This window comes from Sciurus vulgaris (assembly GCF_902686455.1).
Source record: "Sciurus vulgaris genome assembly, chromosome: 14".
Taxonomy (NCBI): Eukaryota; Metazoa; Chordata; class Mammalia; order Rodentia; family Sciuridae; genus Sciurus; species Sciurus vulgaris.
In genome coordinates this window covers 20,530,701-20,554,750 of record NC_136475.1, presented here as the reverse complement: position 1 = coordinate 20,554,750, position 24,050 = coordinate 20,530,701, and the positions used below count along the sequence as shown (strand labels likewise).

The following is a 24,050-nucleotide window of genomic DNA, read 5'->3' as shown; positions in this document are numbered from 1 at the left end:
AATGCCAGCACTTTAGGACTGTGCTGCTGTCTTCTCAGTGGCCAGTTATTTCACATATCACATGTCTTCCCCCAATGTAGGACATTAAAGTTAATTTTAGATACAGGCTGTTGATGATTCTGAGAGACCACTGCAGCATAAAGGAGGAGCTCTGGACAAGCACCTATGTTGTATTCTGAGATGAAACAGAAAACATGGGGAGCCTGCCTAGTATTCTTAAGCCCCAAATCTATACTACTCCACCTAACAACCTCGAGAGAATCTGTTTTGGGTGCCCTCCCCTCCCCCACGCTCTTATCTGCCCTGTCATTTCCTCCCCCACCCCACCTCACCCCTGCCGTATGGCCAATGGCTCCCAGGGGCCCACACCCTAATCCCTGCTACAGAGCAGGCCCTGTCAGCATGCCACATTCCTGATGTATCCTCCCATCACCTTCCTAGGCTGCTGGAGAGATCAGCTCTGCAATGGTTTAGAGTCACTGCTCCCAAGGGTACCAAATTCCAAAGGAAATGCAATCTGACAAGAGCTACAAAAGTGGGAAACTGCCAAAGGAAAGGGTGGTGAGGACCTTTCTGGGAAAAGGTGAGTGGCAGGAAGAGTGCCCTATTTCCCTGAAACCCCACTGTAGGCAGTTGCAGGCTTTTCCTTCCAGCCTGCAGGAGGTGGCGAGGGAGGAGTGGTGGTACTTGCCCCAGGCAAAGCCTCGGGGTCTCAGCAGTAAAGTGAGGTGGAGGAAGACCCAGTGGACAGGAGGAGGCCACCAGACTCTAGCTGCAGACGCCACTTCATGCCAGCTCCTGCACTGCCAACCTGACAGCATTTCATCTTCACGGGCCACAGAAATCCTTGCCTGGCATCATCTTTGAAGAAGCAGTGGAGATGACATGGAGTGAAGCCACCTCTCTCAGAAGTGAGCAAACTCTCCAGCAGACGGATCAGCCCAGGACAAGTGTACCTCTTTCCAAAGTGCACCTGTGAAATCATCTGGACTGCAGTTCCTAGTCTGCCACTCAACATCACATGGATGATTTTCCAGACAATAAATGTATTTGTCTTAAAATTAATGGCCATAGTAGTTCCTAGGACCTCCTCACTGTCTTTCACCCTCCACCCCCAGGAAAAAAACCCCACACAGACACAGGTCCACCAACTTTGGAGATGAAGAAACCGAAAGCCTAAAATCTTTGGTTTCTTCTGGTTGCTGAAAGTTCATACCTAGGGTAGGATTTTTTTTTTTTTTTTCATTAATAAGAACCGAAATAACACTTATTCCTATGCTGGTAAAACCTGAAATAATGACTCATAAGTTTCAAGTGGAAACATTCTACAAGGCTGGGAGGCAACAGGGTCTATGTTCTGAACATCTTTTTTTTCCCTGGGAAAATATGTGCTTCTCTTCTACTTCAGAGAATATGGTGGCAGCCTTTTTATTACAAATCTTTTAAAAAATGAAAATATTCTGAAAATATACATTTCCCAGAGAAAAGGAAAAGCAGTATGTTATAATGGTACCACATCAAACCAGCAGGTAAATGTTTAATTTCTTCAAGTCTCAATCCATTCTTTCACAAAGAGGGGATAGTATCTTAACTTCAAAAGGTTGATAAATGGATTTGATGAGATCAGGTATGAAGAAAAAAAATCTAATATGCGTCAAGACAAAAAGTAGCCTCAAACTCAAGTTTTAGATAGAAACATTTCTGGCAAGACTTCCTAATTTTCTGTGGTAGATAATTTCTCAACAAATACTCTGCCACACACACACTTCCATGGAGTGCATGTTCCCACCCTTGACTTGGCCACCCCACTTGTTCTGGCCACTGGGATGTTGCAGGTGAAGGCCAGAGGTGGGTTTCAGGTGAGCACAGGTGAACTTGCCTCCTTGAGGCCTTGCCTTATGGAACATGGCTCAGGCAGCTGCTGGTCCAAGAAAGGTAAAATGCAGCTGACCTGGGCCCAACCATAGCACCACGTTGACTATGCCCCAGCCAAACCTCCCACGTGAGAGTACACAGGACAGGCTGAGTGTTGCACCAACTTTGGGGGTGGATTGCTGTGCAGAAATGTTAGGGCACTGGATGACTGACAGGGTGCTCAAATTGCAGTAATTACATGGCAGGCCTTCCTCATTGGCCAAAGGATGTTGTGAACCATGAGTCTTTGTTCATCGAGCACATTTATTTATTCCAGTTGAGCAGAGGGCACTGACTGCTGTGTTAGGAGAAGAAATGCCTCCATTTCCTCAGAAGCATCATGCCATTGCAAAGTGACTGATGCACCTTGCCACACCTGCCAAGGGAACCAACCTGCTCCCACGTATGTAGCAGGGCAGCTGAAGCAGCAGGCCCCGTCAGCAAAGGCTCTGCCCTAGTCTCAGGGAAACACCCTCACCAATGAGTGCAGAGGGGCAGTCTGGGTGAATTACTGAAATGGTTTTAAACAAAAGAAATTCCTCTGTAATTCATTTTCCTGAGCAAAGAGCCTAAGTTACTTGGTCACTGTTTCTCCACTTTGAAGATGTGAGACAGTCAGGCAGGAGAATGTAATTTTCCAAGTAATTATTTCTCAAAGGCTCCACATCCATCCACACACTTGGGGTCAATGATCCTGTTGTCACACAATACATCAGGGGCTCCTCATGAGCGGGAGGTACTCTGGGTGGGAGAGATGGAATCCCACCCAAGCATCGCCTGTCAATTCAGGGTTAATTCTGAGCTTCCTAGGAGGAATACGGGGTAAGAAGTAACAATGGTGTACACAGTCTCAGGGAGGCACCGAATCGACTCCTGTTACTTGGTATTCCAGGGGCCGTTCAGAGAGGCAGGCAGCTGCTAAAGGCACTAACAGAAGTAGGACTCTCCACAAAAGATACTGAAACTTAGGAAATGACGCAGTAATTGAGAACGTGAAGATGATTTCCATAAGCAAGTTCTGGGTCACAAAAAGAGCTTTAAATGAAATGACACTAGGAAAATAATCAGTTTGAAATCCAATCAAATCATTCTCCGCAAACCTCTGTCATTCCAACTCCAGAGTGGCTTTCAGGTTCCTGCACTAACGAGGGAGACACCACATGTGGAAAATCCAAAATGGCAAACAGGCCCGGCACCGGTGTGGCTCCACCCCTGAGAATCATTTCTAATGGCATAATGAAGACACACTGAAGGCCCGGCTCAGCAACTGCACGTCCCCTACCCCAGTCCTAGGTCCAGAGCCCCTGAGGGACAGCCAGCCGGCAGGCGACTTCACAACCGTTCCCAGCACCCGGCACAGCGCTCCACGGGAAGGACGCGCAGGGAAAGTCTGTTGGGCTTTCCTCCTTTTGTTGTCTCTTCTCAGAAAGAAAACAAACTGCCCCAAACACGGCACCTGCTCACCTCCACTCTCTCATCTCATCTTTTTTTCCTCATGTGAATTTAGATTATTCCATCTTCTTTAACTGGGTTATTTCTATAAGGTACTTAAATCCTTTCAGAACAAGGCAGGAGATACATAAGCAAATAAAAATTGATTTCTTTTGATGCAAAACCACAGAGATATCACCAATGCAGAAAAAAAGAAAAAAAAAAAAAAAAAACGAAGTCCGTTTTTCTTTTTTTTTCCAAAAAAATCGTCCATATCTGACTTAAAACATTTGCCTGGTAATAGTTCAGATCTGCCCAGCATTTTAGCCCAGGTGTTCATGACCTGACATTAATTTTATTATTTAGTTTCACAATATTCATGTGAAACAGAAGTTTCCTTCCATTGCTGCCTACATCCTACAGGTGAGAAAATAAAGAACCAACGGAACGAGGCTCCCTGTATACACACTGGACTAAGGCTCAGGCAGTCCCCAGGTTCTGGAGGACACTTACAGCCTTCGCACAGGCCTGGACTGAGTCACTCTCAGGGCGTCACTGACCTCACTCATCGGCAGCCGCTCCATTTATTAAGGGAAACATGTTTGCCATCGGTGCCACTCCTATCTCACAGACCCACATCCGAAATGGCAAACAAGTCTGGCACCAAGGTAGCTAAAATTTAGGAATTATCTCTAACTACATGAAGAAGGCATTATCTCATCACAACCCTTCTCTACTGCAAGGGATCTTTCCTTCTAAGATGCCAGAGTCTTACCATCTGCAGGACTATTCATGCTCACCCACATGGTGACCCGGAAGAGTGCCAGAATTTTCTCTGGTTTTTGGTTGGATGCCGGCTCTCAGCACACGGGCCCTGGAGAATGAAGGGCCTCCTCCCAACCCTGGTGGGTTCAGTCGAAAGATGCCCTCAACCATCTCTGGGTCGGAATCACTGTGCCCCCAGGGAGAGCAGATGTCACCTGAATGAACAGTTGTTGGGCTCCTCCCCGAGAGCTGAGCCGTGAAATCCTCCCCAGAATGAAAATACTGGACCCTGCCACTAGGATCAAGCGGGGTGTGCTTTGCTTCCCACACCCAACTGCAAGCGATGTGGGCTATAAATCCATTCCATCGCTGGAGCCAAATAATGTTGGATTATAATGAGTTTTCCTCTCCATAAACCTACAGTAGACTTAAAAAACCAACCGACCTTGAAGGGAAAAGGCTAGATCCTATTACCAGCTCCCCCTGAACCCTTCAGATCCCTCTAACTAGCTCCTCGCCCCATAAACTATCGTTATCCAGGGGCAGCAGTATGTGGCTATGTGGAGAGGAGGCAGGGGCAGCTAAAGCAAAATGAAGAATGGGCCTTTTAAAACTGACAGAGCCAATCAAGCGCCCAGACAACCTTGGCTGATCTTGAACTTGGAAGCAGCAACTATACCACAGGGAGGAGATAAGGACAGGTGTAGGGAGTGCAGGGTATAATTCCCCATGATTGATATCAAAGCTTTGTGGAAGGCTCCACCCAGATCCTAGTCTAGTGTGATAAGGCAGGTAGGCATGGAACACATTTTCCATCAAGAGCAAAGTTGTTCTAAATGAGATGTTCAAATGGGACAATTCTGCATTATTTGTACCCATGTGAATCACAGAAAGAGATGTTATAGTAATCTACAAATATCATAATATACAAGGTACTTAGAACTAGCCTTTTAAAAATAGAGGTCAAATTCACATAACAAAATTAACCAGCTTAAAGCAAACGATCTGGTGGCATGTGGTACTTTCACAGTGTCAGGCAACCACCATGAACATTTTCATCACTCCAAAAAAGAAAGCCCGTGTCCATTAAGCAATTTCTCCATTCTCTCTCCATTAAGCAATTCTCCATTCTCTCCTCCCCTCAGCTCCTGGCAACTACCAATCTGCTTCTGTTTCCATGGATTTTCTTATTCTGGATATTGCATATAAATGGAGTCTCACAACATGAGACCTTTTGTAACCGGCTTTTCTTCCAGCATACCCTTCTCAAGGGTCATTAAGTTGTAGCATGTATCAGTACTTCATTCTTCTTATGGCTGAATTTAAGGCCATTATATGTATATGACACATTTTCTTTATCCATGCATCCATAATGGGCACCTTTTGGCTACTGTGAATACCACATACAAGTATTTATTTAACCTTGTGTGTGTGTGTGTGTTTATTTGTTTGTTTGATTTCTGTGCTGCTGAGGATCAAATCCAGGGCCTTGTACATGGTAGGCAAGTGCTATACCACTGAGCTACACCCCAGTCCAGGCACCTGTTTTCCATCCTCGGGGGATTATACCTAGGGGTGAAATTGCTAGAACTCACTTCTGATATACAAAATACCCAATGCTATAATATATTTAGGACCAATAAACTTGTAGTTCCAAATCTACACAATATTCCCAGAGATGGTTAGTTTTAAAATTTTCAATAGCTCTACATCCTAGAAGATTTTGAGCTACAAGCTGTCTTTCATACATTACCACAAGCAATTTTCCTTAACATGACAGCAAAGAAAATAATTACAGCAATAATGATAATAATAATAAAGGCAAAGAGGGTAATAGTCACTGACACTTTAAGCCCAGCACTATGCTGAGAATTATATGTGCCAGCACTATTGCTATCCTCAATTTTCCACAGAGAGAGTCACATAGTGCCACAGCAGTGAGCCCCAAGCCCAGCCTCGATTCCGGCACTCGAATTCTTTAGGCTGCTTTTTCATTACATGCCAAGGAACCCATTTATAAGCAACTAGTAATTATCTTGAGGCAGGTCTCAAACAGGACATCTAGATTTCCTTGACAACCTGCATTGGCCATAAATCTATGACTAGAGTGGTGGCACATGCCTGTCATCACAGTGGCTTGGGGAGGCTGAAGCAGGAGGATCACAAGTTCAATGCCAGCCTCAGCAACTTAGCAAGATTCTGTCCCAAAATTTAAAATAATAATAATTAAAGAGGGCTGGGGATGTGGTTCAGTGGTTGGGTGCCTCTGGGTTAAATCCCTGGCACCAAAACAAAACAAAGAAAAAAAGAAAAAAAAACTAAGTCTATGATCAAGTGTATATCCCACCCTGCAAGCTAGCAGATCTCATGTGGTCAGCAGTCGGACCTGTTTGATATTCGTCAGCATTATGAAGCCAGAAGCTCCAGCAGAGTAGGGAGCTGCTGGTCTCACCACAGACCCCAGTCCCAGCACGACACCGTGGTCTTGCAGGCAGCTGCTAACTGCCAGAGGTCTGCTGAGCTCCCTCTGCAGCGCGCCCTGGAGGCTCTCCGCTCTGCCTTCTCCTCACCCTCCTGGGTCCAGTCTCCTATCACTCTGGTTGGTAGGCACAGATCCACGCATCCCCTCTGTGACCTCTCTTCCCCGTCCGTCCGTGGCTCAGGGATTTCAGCTCTCTATGGCACCCGGGATGCCCAGGGTCACCCTCCTCCCAGACAGGCCCAGGAAAAACGTAGCCTCCAGGGGCCTGTGCCTCTGCCCCCACCTCTGCAGGACATATAGGGCTGCGAGGAGTAGAGACAAGCCCGCCCAAGTCTCAGAACATGTCTGGGAGCTTGCTAGTTAATGGGCATTGCTTGCATTTCTCATTTGGAGATTTAAAAATTTGCCCAAAATCATCCAGATGGTCATCAAAAACTAGCATTTCTTCAACCCTAAATACTCTGTAAACAACTTCTACTTGAATATTGGTTTCTATTTCACTGTCAAAACTAGAACCTATTTATTAAAGGTAACCATTTTCTTTTCCTCTCCAGTAGCTTGACGGGGAAAAGCAGATCCTCTGTGACCCTCATAATTGAGGCTGCTAGGAAGCTCTCTTGGCGTGATGCCAAAGCTGCACTCTGAAGGTGAGGAAGCCCTGGTTCAGGTGACACTAAAGAGTATTTGCTGGCGGAAGAACACAAGTCCAAAAACCCACAAACACAAAGCCACCGTCATGCCATGAACCGTGTACTCAGCTGACAATGCCCTCATGACCGTCCACCCCGGAGAGCTCTGCAGGGCACTGAGATCTGGAGCGCCACACAGTAGGGTGTCAGCACAGCCCTGTGCCTGGAACAGACCACACACAGCTCGGCCTGAGCTGTCTCCATGACGACTGAAGCCTGACTGTCGAGGAGAATGTTCAAGGAGTGGATTTGTGCACGAGAGGCATGTGCTTTCTGCTGGTAGCAGGATTTCCAGGGAAACCAATCTCCCCTTGGCCCAAATGGACATTATCTTTGAAAGAAAAACAAACAGGGCCTGGGGGTGTAGCTACTGGTGGTAGAGCACTTTCTCTGAAAGTGTGAGACCCTGGGTTTAATCCCCAGCACTGTGAAAGAAAAGAAAAAGGGAAACAGACAAACCACCCAGCACCCATGGTGTGCTGACAGGGAAGTGGCATCCAACACCTCACGTTCGAGGCCACCCCCACTGGAGGACAGGCATGAGGGCCCACAACCACCAGCTCACTCTGCGCTCATCCTAGAGAGGACCCAGCACAATCCTGCCCCTTAGCTGCTCTTTTGGGTCTCATTCCTCAGAAGCTCTTACATTTCAGAGGTGACCTTCCTCATAGGACATGCAGCTACTGGCTCCAAGAAGCTGTATGTAGTTCAGCAATTGCTAGAGATTTTGCCTAGAAAGCAAGCAACTGCTTAAAAGGAAAAAGACTGTCAGACTGTCCACTGCAGAGAGCTACAGGGGTTCTGAACAAGGGGTAAGCCTTGGTCCCCAGACCAGGGAGGAAAGAGTCCAGATACAGGAGATCTAATGTAACACTGGGATGGGTCAGGAGAGCACCTCCACCTCAAGAGGTGACGGAGCCACACTCCAGGCCCCACAGTCAGAACACATGTGCAAGAGAATCCAGGGTTGAGAGTGCTTATGGATAGTGATGAGAGTTTGGTTTCGCCTTTGGCTAATTCTAGCCATTCTCAATAATTAATTGACAGGACATATAAGCCGTGCAGATTTGCAACACTTAAGGATGGTCAGCTAGCCTTCAGGTTTTAGTGTTAACACCACAGACTCCAATGAAGTCACACATAACTTGTGCAAATCAGCCATGAATTGACAGTGGGGGACAGTGGGGAGCTTGCCTCCATGTCTCCGGATGATGGTGCTTCCAGGGGATCCTAGGGTACATACAGGGTCCCACTCCCTGCCCTCCAGGGAGTCCTGGCTAGGATGCTGTAGAATTGTGAGTTTGGCTATCAATTAGTGATGGGGCTGGAGGGTATCCAAACGGTTCTTCCTCCCTGCTTCGGTGTTGGCTGACAGCAAAATCTTAAGTGCATTTGAGGAACAATAGGGACTGAATTCATTTTTAAAAAATTCTTATCCATGAAAGCCAAATGTTGTATGTTTTTGCTTTTGCTCTTTTTAAGTCTTCTTTGCACATCCTTCCGGGTTCCTCACGGGAGGGGTTAACGTGTCACTGAGAAAAGTACCTAAAATCCAGAGATGTTTATGTCATACCAAGCGAGGTAGCAGGCCCCTCGGTGCTGGGGAAGACTCTTCTGAAGCAATTCATCCCTGGCTTCCTGTCGCTTTTCCATTTCAAGCCAACAAACCTTGTTCTGTTCATTAGTAAACACTCCAGGGAGGCAAGTGCCTTCACTTTCTCTCTCCTACTCCTTTTTCTCCATGGTCACTGACTTAGAGAAATCTGAAGGGGGAGAGTGTTCTAGTCTGAATTTTAAATGTTTCCCAAGGCCTGTGTGTTAAAGGCTTGGTCCCCAGCCTATGGTGCTATTGGGGGGTGGGTGGAACCTTTAGGATGTGGGGCCTAATGGGAAGGAAGTTAGGTCAATGGGGATGTGCCACTGAAGGGGACATTGGAACCCCAACCCCATACTTGCTCTCTCTCTTGCTCTCTCTCTCTCTCTGTCTCCCAGCTGCCATGAGATGAACAGGCATCCACCATGCTTCCCTCCATGACCTATATGCTGCCACAGGCCCAAAGGGACCATGAATCTCTGAAAGCATGAGACAAAATATAAACCTTTCCTCCTTTTCAGCTATTTATCTCTGGTACTTTGTCACAGGAACAGAAAGCCAACTAACAGAAGGAATAACACTGAGTTGGATTAGTTAATGCTCCCGACAACCTCAGGCACACAGTAAACGTTCACTAAGTCATGACTAAAAACACTGACTAAAAATAAAAAAGAAATTGCAATTCAGAGGCAGGGCAAAACTACCCACTGAGAGTTCAGCTGAGATCTTGTCTCCCTTGGCCACCCTGAGGCTGACTCAGGGGGACAGGTGCCAGCACAGGTCTCCTTATAGATTCCCTCACCATGTGATCTGAACATGGTTCTGTTGACCTTTGATGGTCAAGGTGCTTGATTTTCCCTGGGAGGCCTGCCTGGACAGCACCCCCACCTAGGGGAAGGCGAACCTGGGTAGGAGAAGAAACAGTCCAGGAATGGTCCCAAAGAAAGCTCCCAACAGCAGGCAGGAGCATGACATGACTAAGGCGCTGCATCTTACACCGTGTTGTTGCACTCCTGTCTCCACGGCCTCCTGTGTTGTGCGCGGGGTTGACCCGACACAGACATGCAGCCCTGGGCTTCAGTTCTGCCCATCATATCCCATCCAACCTTCTGCCCACGAACGTCACATGGCCTGAGCCCTGGGTGAATCAAGAGGAAACCTCCCCTTCTCTGTGGCAGCCTTGGGCACCCTGGGCCTGTCCTCTAGCAGGAATCCATGACCCTCCACCGAGCGGCCCTGCTCCTCCCGACACAGCTTGCTGCTTTATGGTGGGGGGTCTCCTAGGCCTGGGAGTGGCCCCCGCCTCCTGAGAGCTGTGACCCACACCTCAAGCGACCAGACTCACCTTAAGGAGGTCCCTTTGGGCTTTCATCCTGACTCGCACTCCAACCCACTGATGTTCCTCTGACTGGCTACAGCAGCCCTGATTTGCTGATCTGAAATCCAAACATGCGTGAAGGACCCCTGAGTGAGGCTGAGCCTGCAGGGAAGGGTGGTAGGACCTGGGGTAGGGAGAAGCCTCCTTCACCCTCTGTGCCCTCTGTGCTAGTGACTCACTGGCAAAAGATCCGCCTGGCTCCGGCATGTGCTTCATTCAGCCCCAGACAGAGCTGGGGGATTAGCAGCTTCAATCCGTAATCTATTAAGTATTTCATCATTCTCTTTCCTAGGGCTTCATTAATTTTCTGTACAGCCAGGAATTCTCTGCACAGCCGGCTTATTAGTACTAGTGACATTTTGCTTTTCTGCCATGGGACCCTGGGACTTAGACTGATGTAATTAATAAATGCCTGAATGTATGAGTTTTCACAAATCTTGGTCCCAGTTCTGAAAATGCATGAGGATTTTGGCAACAATCTATTAAGCACTATCTGGTACTTGAAATCAGAAGGAAGTGGGGGCGGGGGTGGGGACTGGCTTCCTAAAGTATGAAGAGAAGGAAATAGTAGTGCTTAGTCACCAGACAAGAAAAGTCCAGAATGATGAGGTCAACAGACTACGAAGAAGCCTCAGTGTGTTCTGGAAGAGCAGTGTTTTGCTGGCGGCCTTCTCTCTGTCCTCAAGGGAGGCAAGGTTATTGGATCTTTGCTACTGTCATCATTCTTGATTTGGTGACAGTCATTTTCTATCAATGTCAAAAAATCATGAATGAGAACTCGGGAGTCTGATTATAACACTGTAGCCTCTCCCAGGACAAAAGTTAAAGGGAAACCATCACCTTTACCCCTCTGCCTGCCTTGGGGGCTGCCGGCAAGGCACAGGCTTCCAAAGCTCTCTGGCTCAAAATCCCCAATACGGATGGCCCTTGTGCCACGTGTAGGTGAGGTCAGAGCACTGTGCACTTGGAACACCTCCATTTGGAGGTGGAGGTATTCAAAAGCCTCATCAGCATCATTGTAGGTTTTATGGCTAGAGAAGTCCTCACTGGATACCTCAAAAAAAAAAAAAGGAAAAGAAAAACACAAGACTTGACTTTGCCCATCAGGGCTCGAGATTGTTAGCTCCACATAAAAATCACTTGAGAAGATGAATCTGTCCAGTTTGCTTCATTCTCCATTCTGTCTGTTTCCTGTCACACTGTCATCAGCAAAGTGAATACCAGAGGTGACCTGTGCCTCCATTCACCCACCTCCCCCGAGCTCCCGGTCCTCCTCTGCTACAGGCTTCCGATGGGGCTGGAGGGCAGGCAGAGGGCTGGGCCTAGCGTCTGGGAGCCCTTAGACGGTGTTGTGGTCTGTTGATGTGCCCCCCAACAGTTCTTGTGTTGTGGCAGGGTTGAGGTGGTGGGCCCTGGAAAAGGTGGGGATCAGCAGAAGGAGATTTTAGATCATTAGGGGAGCTGCCCTTAGAAGGAAATAAAGTACTTCTTGTAGGACACCAGTTCGTTTCTGAGAGAATGAGATGTTGTAAGAGTGAGCATGACCCCTAAATCACTTCCTGTTTGGCCATATGACTTCTCCCTCTCACATGCACTCCTGCCACAATGCCACCCGCCATGATGTGACACAGCCAGGGAGGCCCTCACCATTGACTAAACAGGTAAGGTCACCTCACTTTGGGCTTCCAGCCTCCAAAACTATGAAATACATAAACCTCTTTTCTTTTTCTTTGTTAATAATAACAGAAAACAGATTAATATGGTTGGGATGCTCAGCTCAATCACTCAGTCTCTGGCAGGACTGAGAGAAGGGGCACTGTCATCTCCCATCCTAAACCGAGAGCCCAGGGGATGTGCTCCCTGCTCCCCCAACCCCTACGCCACTACCTGGGCTTCATCTTCCACTCCCCAGGGGGCGTTGCTCTTCAGGGCCTGAACTCAGAGCCTCCTCCTGGGACAGAACCAAGGCTGCATGTTCTGTCCGATGCTTCCCCACATTCAGTGAGGATATGGGAGCAAGTGAGAAAGGGAAGAGGGGTCTCAGGATGGGGTTCCTACCTTGCAGAATCAGGGCTGCCAGCCTCCCTGGCTCCAGGCCTCCCTGTCCTGACACTCCAGGACAGCTCCAGCCTCAGGAGCCTTCATTAGGAAGCTACCTTGACAGGTTCTGTTGGAAGGAAGCGAAGCCAGCCAAGCAGGAGGTGCAGGACACCGTTCTGTCCTGTAACAAGGAGCCCAGCAGCAAGGCTTCCTCACAGTCACCTCTTTCCTGCCCTCTGAGCCCTCCGTCCACATGCTCAGCACATTACAAACTGCAGTTATCTTTGGTCTGTTTGGGTTTTCTTCAGGCTGGCCCCCATGTTGGGACACTGCCCTATTGCCCGACCATGACCCTAACAGGAAGCTGTGTCTGGTTCCATTGTTTGCCTTGACATGCATTTCCTACTTGGAGGGAGGGGGATTCCTAAAGTCTATTACTGAGTCTCAGCACGTACAGGCAAAATAACTGATAGGAAGCGACTCCCACCCAGATCAACAACCTCCCTGTTACTAGGCGACCACTGTCAGAGGCTGGAGGAATCAGCATGCTTTAATTGATAGTATATTTCAATAGTGATCAATGCTTTTATTCATGTCTGTCTGCAGGAACTATTATTTCCTTCTTAAATCTTATAAAGATGTTGTAGGTTTGCAAATTAAATACTGATGCTTATACACAATTGTAAATAAACCAGCTCATAGATGATATTCTTCACTGCTTGGGGACATAAATCAGCCTGTCCTTAGCGGGGAGGCTATCCACAGCATTGGTCTTTAGCTCTGAATATCTGGAGGGTGATTAGATAGCATGGCTTTCACACAGATGCCTCGCCCCTCTCTCCCCTCATGCTGGTAGCAAAGCCAACGTGGGCCTGTTTGTCACTGCCTGTTGGCCAAGGGACGAGGCTTCTGAATCTGTTTCTGTGTGCTGCCTACGCAGCTACCCTCGGGAGTGTGGCAGGCTTGCACTGTGCTGAGTGCTGCTCTTCACACCAGGCACAGGGCCCCCTGGTGACACCAGTGGTGTAAGGATTTCCCTGGAGTTGGGGTAGCAATGAGGGCAGACACGGTCAATAGGTACAGATTAAGGATACTAAGAGCAAAATTTACCAAATGCTGGGGCCCCTGACATGTCCTCAAACTTGTTCCTACAAGTCTTGTGCTCTGGCTTGGGACAGCCTCTTATCAGATGCATGGACTCCTGGGACACAGAGACATACATGAACACACCACACACACATAACAAGGATACATGCACCCACAACACACATAGCATCCCACATGTACATACAGTGCCATGTAAGACACGTGCGTACACAGCACCCATGCATATGCACACATACAATACACATGTAGGCAAACACACTAGCACACACACCGCATGAGCACACACATGCATACACACCACACACATATAGCATGCACAACACACAAGCACCTACATGCACACACATATAAGCAAACTTCTGTGCTCCTAAGGATTTCTCCAGGATCTGTGGGCCATTTTGACTTTTCTTCAATCCCTGAAACATTTCAGACTGAGTGGCTAGAAGGGGTCTTAGTGGCCCAGCTCAGTGGTGTCCACCTCTGTAGCCCACTGGGGAATTCCCATTATTCCTCACCGCTCTGGCAACTTCATATACTAAAAGCTTTTAGCTGTCAATCTCTCTTAGGAAATAATTTTAGATTTTTTATTACTAAAAAACCTGCAACTGCTCATTAGAACTTCCAGCCCTAATCAGATGACCTGTGACTATGAATTCAACCCAGAGCAAAGACACATTCTGTTTTGGTGGAAGCTGCCCCAGCAGGACCAGAGCAGAGAGGGGAGGCACGTGCACACACACACACACACACACACACACACACACACACACGACACCTGGAGAGGAGGAGGAGCAGCAGCACTGCCTCTAAGAGACCCTGCTGCTCAGGGCCTACAGCTATTAGGGTTTTTCACTCCACAGATGAAGCAACCTGAGGAGCAGGAGAGTCCCACTGTCCCCACGTGGGGTGACTTCCACCCCTACAAGGTGGTATATCCTTAGTATCCAGCTTATTTCAGAACGGATAGTGCTTTTTAATATATATTTTATATATATGTTATAGGTGGACACAATATCTTTATTTTATTTTTGTGTGGTGCTGAGGATTGAACCCAGGCCCTCACGCATGCTAGGCAAGCGCTGTACCACTGAGCCACAACCCCAGCCCCCAGGATGAACAGTGTTTGTGTCGACCATCTGAAGTTTTAATTACGTGAGGAGAAAGGGCAACAGGAAGGGCGAGCTTCTTCCGCACACAGCACTGTGCGTTTTCCGTGCTGCCCCTTTCCATCCGTTGTTTATCCACCCCACCCCCACCCCATGCCACCTCCGGCAGTGGCCTAGGCCTCTTCCTGCTTTGGCTCTTACTCCTGACGCAGAGCTGTTCTCCACGCCATTCCTGCCACAGGAATCCTCATGGCTTTCTTAAATGTTCCTTCTCAATAACAAGAAAGGAGAATCCCCAACTTCCCAAGGGCCCCAGAGGCAGAGTCCCTGCAGCAGGTCACTCAACCCCTGTGTCCAACTTGGCCCCAATTCCCCAGATTGAGTAGTGCCTCAAAAGCAAGCGGGAAAACACATGCCATCCAGACAGGGTGGAGCCTCCACCCAGCATCCAGACCAGCTTCCATGGGCAGGCACTGGAGGGGCCGGGTGACGAGGGACCTCCTAAGGGATGCAGCTGGGGAAGAGTCTGGGCAGGAGCCAGGCTGGCCTGCGCCTCTACCCCAGAGAGCCCTGAGCAGAGGTCTTCTGATGTTCAAGACCCACGATCTGGAGAGAGCAGTGTGGCAGGGTTCTTCTGTAATGGAGACACAACACATTTCTCTCCAGCTTTCAGAGCACAGCCACCAGTTGGGGGAGGGGTTCTGGGTGGCACTGGTGGTCTAGGTCCAACTTTCTACCCTTGTTTGGGAGCAGCTGATCAGCTGACATCCTAGTGCCCAGGGGCCCGAGGGAGCCTGTAGCACAGATTGCTGATAACATGCCCCCTCATGCAGCTTTCCAGGGGCTGACCCATCAGCAATGCTACACCTTGTCTTTAGACACCTCCTCTTAAATGGAGGCCAGGAGATGACCCTTATCTGATGAAGAAAAGAAAGAAGCCCAGAAAGGCGATTGTCCACCCAAGACCCCCGAGGTTGCGGGTTGTTCAGCCTCTGAACAGAGCCAGGAGGTTGTTTTTCTCTTGAGAGAATTGCAGAATCAGAAATAATGAGCTAGATGTGACTCAGTGATTGGGCTCTTGCCTAGCACGCACGAGGCCCTGTGTTCGATCCCCAGCATCACAGGAAAAAAAAGAAAGACAAAAGAAAACCACACAGAACTCCAAGTTATCTTTTAAGCTTTCTCTGTCTAGCCAAACTAATTTGTGGCAATCTCCCCCTCTGTTATAAAATTTACAGTCTGGATAATTCAACTGCTAATAAAAACCATGACTTGCAAGGTCATTACTGTTTACCCCAATACTGCTTAAGTATGCAAATATTCACAACTCTTTTCTTCTCCAGACTTCGGTTTCCTTAAAGGCAGACAACTTATTGCACTCTTTACGTTGAGATCTCTCCAAACACTCCAGTGAGTCCATCTCTGCCCTGCCTGGAAATTTCTAGTGAAGCTGAGAAATCCCTCTTTTACAAAAGCATGTGCTGTATTTGCCTGTTTCTTAGCCTGTCTTGTTGAATTGGGGAGTGTATTTAAAATCTGTCGGGTTGAAATCAGATCTGTTGGACATTTCCAGGATCTGATGGTGGCTTTCACGGGGTTTGAGAACTGAGAGCACCCTACAGGCCAGTCACTCCAGCCTACACTTACAGGGGGAAGCAGAAGCTTGCCCTCTCTGTTATGTGGGCTTGCTACTCTCCTGCACAAGAAGCATTCTAACACACTAACGATGATGGGCACTAAAATTCTCTGAAGGGCATACATCATTCTACTTCATTAGATTAGGAGAAAAGGTCATTAGGCTATATACAACCAGGGTCCCTTGAGGGACACAGTATGATCCAAAAAGTAGGAGGCCTGTGGCTGATCCTCCCATCTGCCAATCCTGGCAGTTAAACAAGAGGGAGCAAGCCCGGGATCCCCTTCTTGCCTGGGCTGGGACAGGACTGGGAAATGTTATTACTAGGATGTGTGTGTAGGGGGTCTTTTTCCCATTAGGTTGATGGTTGTTTTTTTCTAACAAAATCTTATTTAAAGAAGATCATCATTAAGATTCTGCATTGAGATTTTGGAGGCTTGAAAGCTTGCAGAGAAAGTACTTGGGTAATTGATTTTGTAAATGAGAAAGATAAGTATCTCAGGTGCCCAGAACGTAAAAGCGTCAGAAAGAGTGGGCAGTGGAATCAAGGGGCTCCCCCAGCACCAGGCTCAGCCCGTGCTGCCTGCAGAGCTCTGGAGTTGCCACCTTCAAGCCCTGCTTCAGAAGCCCTGGCGGTCTCATGGATCCCGTGGGGGACCTCCTCCCTGCAGTCTGAGAACCTACCCAGACCTTTCCCTCTTGGCTTGAGATCTGAGTCTGCTCAGTTCCCTCCCTCAAAGACTTTTAAAGAGTAAGTAATAGAGTAGCTGGAATACAGAGAATTTGAAAGCCCCCTGTGGCTAGGGTGTTGACACATAGAGAAATTGATTCTCTGAGGGTTTTTTGTGAATAACCAGGCAGAGAATTTGCCTTTCAGGAAGTGGATTTTCATCTCCTGAGCCAAGTGGGTAGATGAACATAGGTTGTTCTTTCAGGACAGCCTCTCAGAGAGGAGACGGTACTAGAAAGGGTCACTCCAGGTGCATGCCAGGACCCTGCCCAAATCCAGCTCCAGCCACATCTGGAAAGGTGTCACTCACAGCTCAGCCCCTCCAGGCTTGCCTGCTGAGAAGCAGACCTGGGCTCCACCCTGATTAAATAGTGTGCACTTTCCTGCTTGGTCTTGGTCACCCCAGCTCACAGTGGGGTGCCCTCCACCTCACAATGTCTTCCTGCCTGCTTCTGGAGCTGCAGGGCCTGTGTGATATGACACGTTTTTCAATCGATGAGCATGGAGCCAAAGGAGTGGGCGTGGCTTTCTCAGTTCCACCTGGAAGGACCTATTCTGGAGGGACGTGCATGCATCCACGGGGCCACGCTGGGTGCTCTGCACCTCTAAAGAGGACAGGGTAAGGATGGACGCCCTGATTGTAAATCAGAGATACTGGGGGCTTCCTCCACTGCCCATGCACACCACTGCTTCCCGTTTGATGCTCATGTTTGAAGACTTTTCAGTTGTCGCTGGATGGAGGACACACCTGGCCGAGGCACACACAGATGGCCCCTTTTACTGCTTTGTTGTCATCTCAGCGAGAACATGCAAGCTTCGTGATGACCTAGATCCCCTGCTTCTCACGGCTCAGCACCATACAAGGAACGAGGCTTCCCCAAGCCCTGGATAGGGGACAGTTGCCTCCTCCTCATTGCTCTGTTCTACATGAAAGAAAGAGCCCTCAGCATGGAGGCCTCTAACATCCACACCACTGCAGCCAGAAGGCCATTACCTGGGCTTCACCACCCGCGCCTGCGTAACACAGCCAGCAGCTCTGAGCCACACAGGGAAGCACTGGCCTGCCACCCAGGCCGCCAGGCTCTGACTGGGTCTCTTGGCAGAAAGAGCTGCCTTGTAAGCCGTTACAGCCATGCGCCCACCCTACTGAACTCCCTCCTGCAGACACAGCCTCCTCTGGGGGAGGAGGAGGTCTGAGAATGGCCTTCACACCTGCCAGTCCCAGAAGCCACGCTCTTTGACTACCTGGGACAGGAAGGGGTTCAGAAGTCACCCACCCATCTAGTCAGTCCATTGCCTTGATGATTCTCTATAAAGGCAAGAGAAGTCCCTTCCTCTTAGACTGTGCACTGAGAAACCTGGTTTAGCTGTGACAGAGGGTCACCCGGAGCCCAAGTCCATTCTCTCGCTGGACAGGCTGTCAAAGGGCAGACTCAGGTTGGCCTTGTGGATCTCTGCTTCACCCTCACTCTCCTCTGCCCTGGACAGCCTGTCCACCCTCCCAGAGCACCGCCCTGGGTCCCACCCTGCGCCAGACACTTCACGTGTCAGAGAGGGAGCCTCCTGTTGACCAGCAGGTGCTCCTGAGCCCACTCTACAGATGGAAATACCAGTCTTAACAGGTGAAGCACGGAGCTGGCAAGGCAAGGCTGGAGGTGGACGCTTTCTCCAGTGTGGTCTGGTCTGTCCCCACTCCCCTTGCAGACTCCCCCTGCTCTCCTACATGAGGGACCTGGACTGCTCTCCTGATTCCTAGAGGAGCCCATGTTGGCCCCTGATCCAGGGCAACAGGTCCCCTCTCACCCAGCTTGCCCAGCATCCTGCTGAGGCTGTGGCAGCAGTGTGCAGGGACTGCAGAGACAACGCAGGCGTCATCTTACATGGTTTCTCCACCAGGGAGAGGAAGGCGAAATCACCCTAGTTAGCATATTGCAGGTTTACAAACAGCCATCCAGAGAATCTGAGGAAAGCGTTTAGTCCCTGAATGCACTGAGAATTCATAAAATGAAAAGACCCCAGAGAATCTCCTGCTCTCCAAAAAGTATTCCCAGGATTGAGATAAATATCACAAGCGTCGCTCTCCTAAAAACATCATGATTACCACTTGGAAAAGATCTCTCCGGTGGGGACAGCGTGCAGAGTGGAGAGCACACACCAGCAGAGAAGCGCCCAGGGTACGTGAGAGCATGCGGGCTGTCTGCAGGAGCCCCGCTTCACACAGCAGGCCACAGACACACCTCTACAGTCCCCCTGTGCCCCAGCCCAGAGGCCAGCCAAGTGCTAGAAGCTGATGGAGCCAGATAAACATGGAGAACTCCCAGAGACGTCAGGGGGCCCCACCTTAACAACGTCCCTTTCATATGCACCTATGGGAAACCTCACCTAGCCAAAGAAGTGAAAGGAAACCAAATCAGGGGGGAAAAGCAAAAAACTTTCTTCTTTAGGTTTAAGAACAAGCATCGAGGTCGTTATATTTGAACGTACATCAGGTTATCTTTCCTGTCACCAACTTCTCAATAAATAACATGCCCCTGAAATAAAGTAACCCCGGGGCATTGTGAGAAAAATGACATGAACAAGCTCCTGAGACGGCCAAGGACTAAAGGGACCTGAAGAGCCCTGACTTTGCACAAAAGGAGAAGGTGGCTGGAGGCCCCAGGGGGTGACCCAGGAAGGCAGACTGCAGGCTGAGTGCAGGCCAGGGGCTGCCTGTCTGGGACCCCAATCCACCAGCATTCTTCGGTCACTATGTCACATGGCTCAGCAGAGTTCAGAACAGGGAAGCCCTGAAAGTCCCAGCCTCCCTCCTTCTAGGTCTTTGGGGCTCCCCGGCTCTGGACGGCGGTCCCAGGGGGACCCTCAGGGGGGCGCAGCTGTGTCAGAACCAGGCCAGTCTGCACACTTGGAGCCGGTGCTTCATAAGCCAGCTGCATCTTGACATCAAGCACCTGCCCAGGCTGCACGCTCCTAGCTGGTCAGTGTAGGAACCAATGTCAGCAGCAAAGGCAGTGGTACCATGCTGGGGGGGCAGGGTGAGCGGCTGGATGACGGCCAGGGGTGAGGACAGTTGGTGACGCATCCCCACCCTCACTGAGGGTTCCAGGACTCACACCCGTCCACTTGGCAGGACTGCATGGAGCTGATGCCCAGAGAAGGCCCTCGCCACGTGCAAGAGGCCACAGAAAGCTCGAAGACAGGGGACGTCCAGAGACCCTCATGGAAACCTCCGCCTTGTTAGATGTAGTGGTCCTCCCAACTGTGGTTTCTTGCTCTTCAAAATGGGGACAAAACCTCAGCTGGCTGTCATGCTGGCCAGACGCATTAGGATCCCCCATGAATATTCATCTCATTCCCTCCTGATAGCTCTAACGCAGCCCTGATCCTAGAACTCCCGCCACTGAGCATTATTAAGGTAGATTTATTCTTGCAAAAGTGTAGGTTAATGGGGTAAAGGCCTCTCAGCCCCGGTGCTGGTGGGCCAGATGAGCGCTGATCCTTAGCTCTGCCTCTGATGAGAAAGTCTGTCTTAATAAGGAGCCTGCCTTGTGAGGGTAGAGGGATTCCTGGGGAGCGCCAGGACAGCGGGGCTTCCGAGTCAGGAAACAATGAGTGCGTGTGAGCGCAGCCACATGGGCATGTGTGCAAAGGCATGGGGACATGCGTGTGCATGCGTGTGCGTGGCCATGTGGACACCTGTGTGGACCTGCGTGTGTGTACACGAGGCACTGGCTCACGGGGAAGAAGACGCCGAACCACGGACAGCCCTGACCCTGGTGTCGGGACAGCACGCTCTGCCTGTGCCTACAGAGGCTCACCGGGAACACAGGGTCCCAGGAAAGTCTCTACTTCAGCTGGACTTGGTCTCCTTGGCAGAAAGCATCCATCCTTAGTCTTCGTTTCTGCACTTTGGGTCCCTCGCAGATTTTGGACACTGAGGTAGTCAAGCTCCAGCTGCTCAATTCAGGAAACAGGTGACTTGCCAGAGGCCTTCCTCGAGGACACGCCAAGGCCGCAAGGAGAGCGCCCCTCTGTGGGCTTGTTTCAGTCCGCTTTTTCGCTGCTGTGACTAGAAGAACCCAACCAGAACAATTTTAAAGGAGGAAGAGTTTATCTGAGGGCTCACAGTTTCAGAGGTCTTCATCCATGGAAAGCCAACTCCATTCCTCAGGGCTCCAGGTGAGGGTTCCATCATGGCGGAAGAATGTGGCAGAAGGAAGCAGCTCACAGGGTGATCAGGAAGCAGAGAGCATGTCCACTGGCCAGATACAAATACACACCCCACAGCCATGTCCCCAGTGCCCACCTCCTCCAGCCACACGCCACCTGCTTACCACTCGTTCATCCCTTAAGGGACTGACTCACTGATTAGTCATAGCTGTGGCCCAATCATTTCTCCTCCAAACCTTCTTGCACTATCGTACAGGAGCTCTGGGGGACGCCACATCTAAACCGTAACAGGAATGGTGCAGGTGGAGTCTGACCTGGCCCCGTGGGTCCAAGGGAGAGGCATGACAGCCTGTCCCCCCGCCTTCCACACTGTGGATGCAGTCACATCTTCCTGGCTGGCCTCCTCCCAGAGGCCCTCACAGACACAGGGGCATCTGCCACTCATGGAAGGCCACAGGCTCCTTCCTCCACCTCCCTCCTCTCCCCTCCCCAAGCCCCCAAGAGGAATTCACTTGTTCAGCCCATTGTCACAGGATGGAATGAATGGCTCGAGGCTGCCCAAGGAAAGGCATGGCAGGCAGAGAAACCAGGGACCCTGGTGGCTTCCAGGTTGCCTAGACTGAGACGTCACAGCCACCGAAACACAGATCATCCTAGTGGGCTTTAAATGCAGAGACGGGGGCCTGGCCGGCAGTGGTGACTCAGGGCCGGCCACTCCACTGGGGGATCCTAACAAGAGGTACCTTGGAGGAGGGGTGCTGGGACCCCTTCCCGCAGGAGAGGCTGCTGGCTCCCCAAGCCACCCAGCATCTTCCCTCATGAAGGAACACTTTTAAACGTAATGTTTTAGGGGACCAGAGGCTGGTGGCCAGTCTCTGGGGCACCGGAATGCCCACAGTGCCACAGTGTCACCCGGCAGCTGAAATACCTTGAAATAAAACCCTCCCTGCCTCTGTTCTTCAATGACTCATCCACCCGTAGCCTGGTGTTTTCCAATTCCCTAAGTAAAATTTAACTCTAGCCAGAGAAAATGAGGAAAAAAAAAAAAAAAAATTTAGAGAATTCAGAGCCGGGCACGGTGGAAAAAAGATTTAGAGAACTCAGAGCCGGGCACAGCGGCGCACACCTGTAATCCCAGCGGCTCGGGAGGCTGAGGCAGGAGGATCATGAGTTCAAAGCCAGCCTCAGCAAAAGCAAGGTGCTAAGCAGCTCAGTGAGATCCTGTCTCTGAAAAAAATACAAAATAAAGCTGGGGGTGTGGCTAAGTGGTTGAGTGTCCCTGAGTTCAATCCCCGGTACCAACAAAACAAAACAAAATTCAGGCAACAAAAACTAGCAAAGAAAGAGTAACAATGGGAAGTATGGGCCACTGGTGAGCAAATCCCCCTGAAACTCTCAGGCCCTGTCACGGCTTGGCTCTGAGCATCCTCCAAAGGCCACGTGCTGCTTCGTCCACAGGGTGGCACCTCTGGGAGGTGGGCTTAGAGGAAGGAAGAGAGGTGGGGGTGGTGACGTGCCCTTGGAGGGAATACTGGGACCCCCATCTCTTCTCACCGGGAGGTGAGCAGCTACGCTCCCCGCCGGGCACCCCCCCCAGGATATTCTGCCTCTCACAGGCCCAAAAGCAACTGAGCCAACCAACCATGGACTGAAACTTCTGAAACCATGAGCCAAACAAACCTTTCCTTCTTTAGGTTGCTTATCTCAGGCATTTTGTCACAGTGACGAAAATGTGACTACACAGGCCCGACACACGCCAACCAAGGGGCTCCCCTGCACACAGCATGCCCCTCTAAATACTTGCTCCCACGCCTGGGAGTGGCCTGAATCTGGACCTTGTAAGTGTTTGTAATGGATCCTGAGTCTCCTGCCTCCGTGTTCACAGCAACCCTCGTCTGAAACATGTCCACTTCTCCCAGGGACCTACGGCATTGGTGTCTGTATCCATAAAGAGATGAAAATCGCTTCCAACTGAAATGTCAAGAACTCCTAAAGGGGCTGGGTTGTGGCTCAGTGGCAGAGCACCTGCCTAGTATATGTGAGGCACTGGGCTTGATTCTCAGCCCTGCATATAAATAAATGAATAAAAATAAAGGTCCATCGACATCTACAAAATTTTTTTTTAAAAAAGAACACCTCAAGTTCACTTCAGGACTAAGACCACACATCAGCTTCCTTCAATCCCAGGTTTACAGGGACCGGGGACCATCCAGGTGAAGGAAAAGCAGTGGGTGCCCTGTCACTGACGGGCTCCAGTAAGTCATCTTCCCAAAGTGCCTTTTCTGCTCAGCTCAGGGAGGACGTGTGGGGCAGTGGGGCCTCTGCTGGCCCTGGGGTCAGAGCAGAGCAGCATGGCCATGGCCTCTCCCCCTGAAGTGGACGCCTGGCATCAACGGTGACGTACAGTGTCTCAGTGGCTGCTCGGGAAAGGCTCCAGGGTCCCCTCAGACACCAAATCTGCGGATGCTCAGGTCCCTTATCTAAAATGGTGTAGGATTCGTGTAGAGCATACAAACATGCTCCTGTGGACTCTGCATCCCTCTGGACTTCCTGTAATATCTGACGTGGTACCAATGCTGGGCAGAGTGGTGATACGCTCATCTTTTACTGACACAGAAAAAATGGGCTCAGGAAAGACATTATTTTTAAAAAACCGTTTTGATCCACAGTTGGTAGACTCTGCACAGGCGGAACCCGGGGATATGGAGGCTCCACTGCACAGGTTTACATCTGGGATGAGGGAAAAGAAAGCCAAGAGGCTGTGCCCACCACGCACAGGCCTGCGTGGGAGACCCTACTCCGGGGCACGGCACCAACCAGGGCTGGAGCAAGAAATGGAAGATCTCGGACGGTTCCTTTCACTGTCTTCACTAAACCAGGAAGACACCAGTCAGCTGGGATCCTGGCCACAAAGCAGACTGGTGCCCGCTGGAAGCCACCATGAGCCGCCACCCGGGGCCCTCCTCCTGCCTTCCGGCAGACAGATCCTGTACTTAAACAACTCAGGAGGT

The 24,050-nt window shown here is 50.0% G+C and overlaps 1 protein-coding gene across 4 annotated transcripts in view; it reads right to left on the bottom strand.

The window, feature by feature from the left end:
* SH3RF3 (SH3 domain containing ring finger 3) overlaps nt 1-24,050 on the bottom strand; it is a 387,937-nt gene that overhangs the window by 239,093 nt on the left and 124,794 nt on the right. Inside the window, exon 1 of one of the 4 annotated variants that reach the window (XM_079111163.1) lies at nt 10,221-11,562. The exons of the other annotated variants lie outside the window; for them this stretch is intronic. Within the exon in view, the coding sequence (XP_078967289.1) occupies nt 10,221-10,469 (249 nt within the window). The 5' untranslated portion in view covers nt 10,470-11,562. Of the gene's footprint in view, nt 1-10,220; nt 11,563-24,050 lie in introns of those variants that run through there. 4 annotated transcript variants of the gene reach the window in all.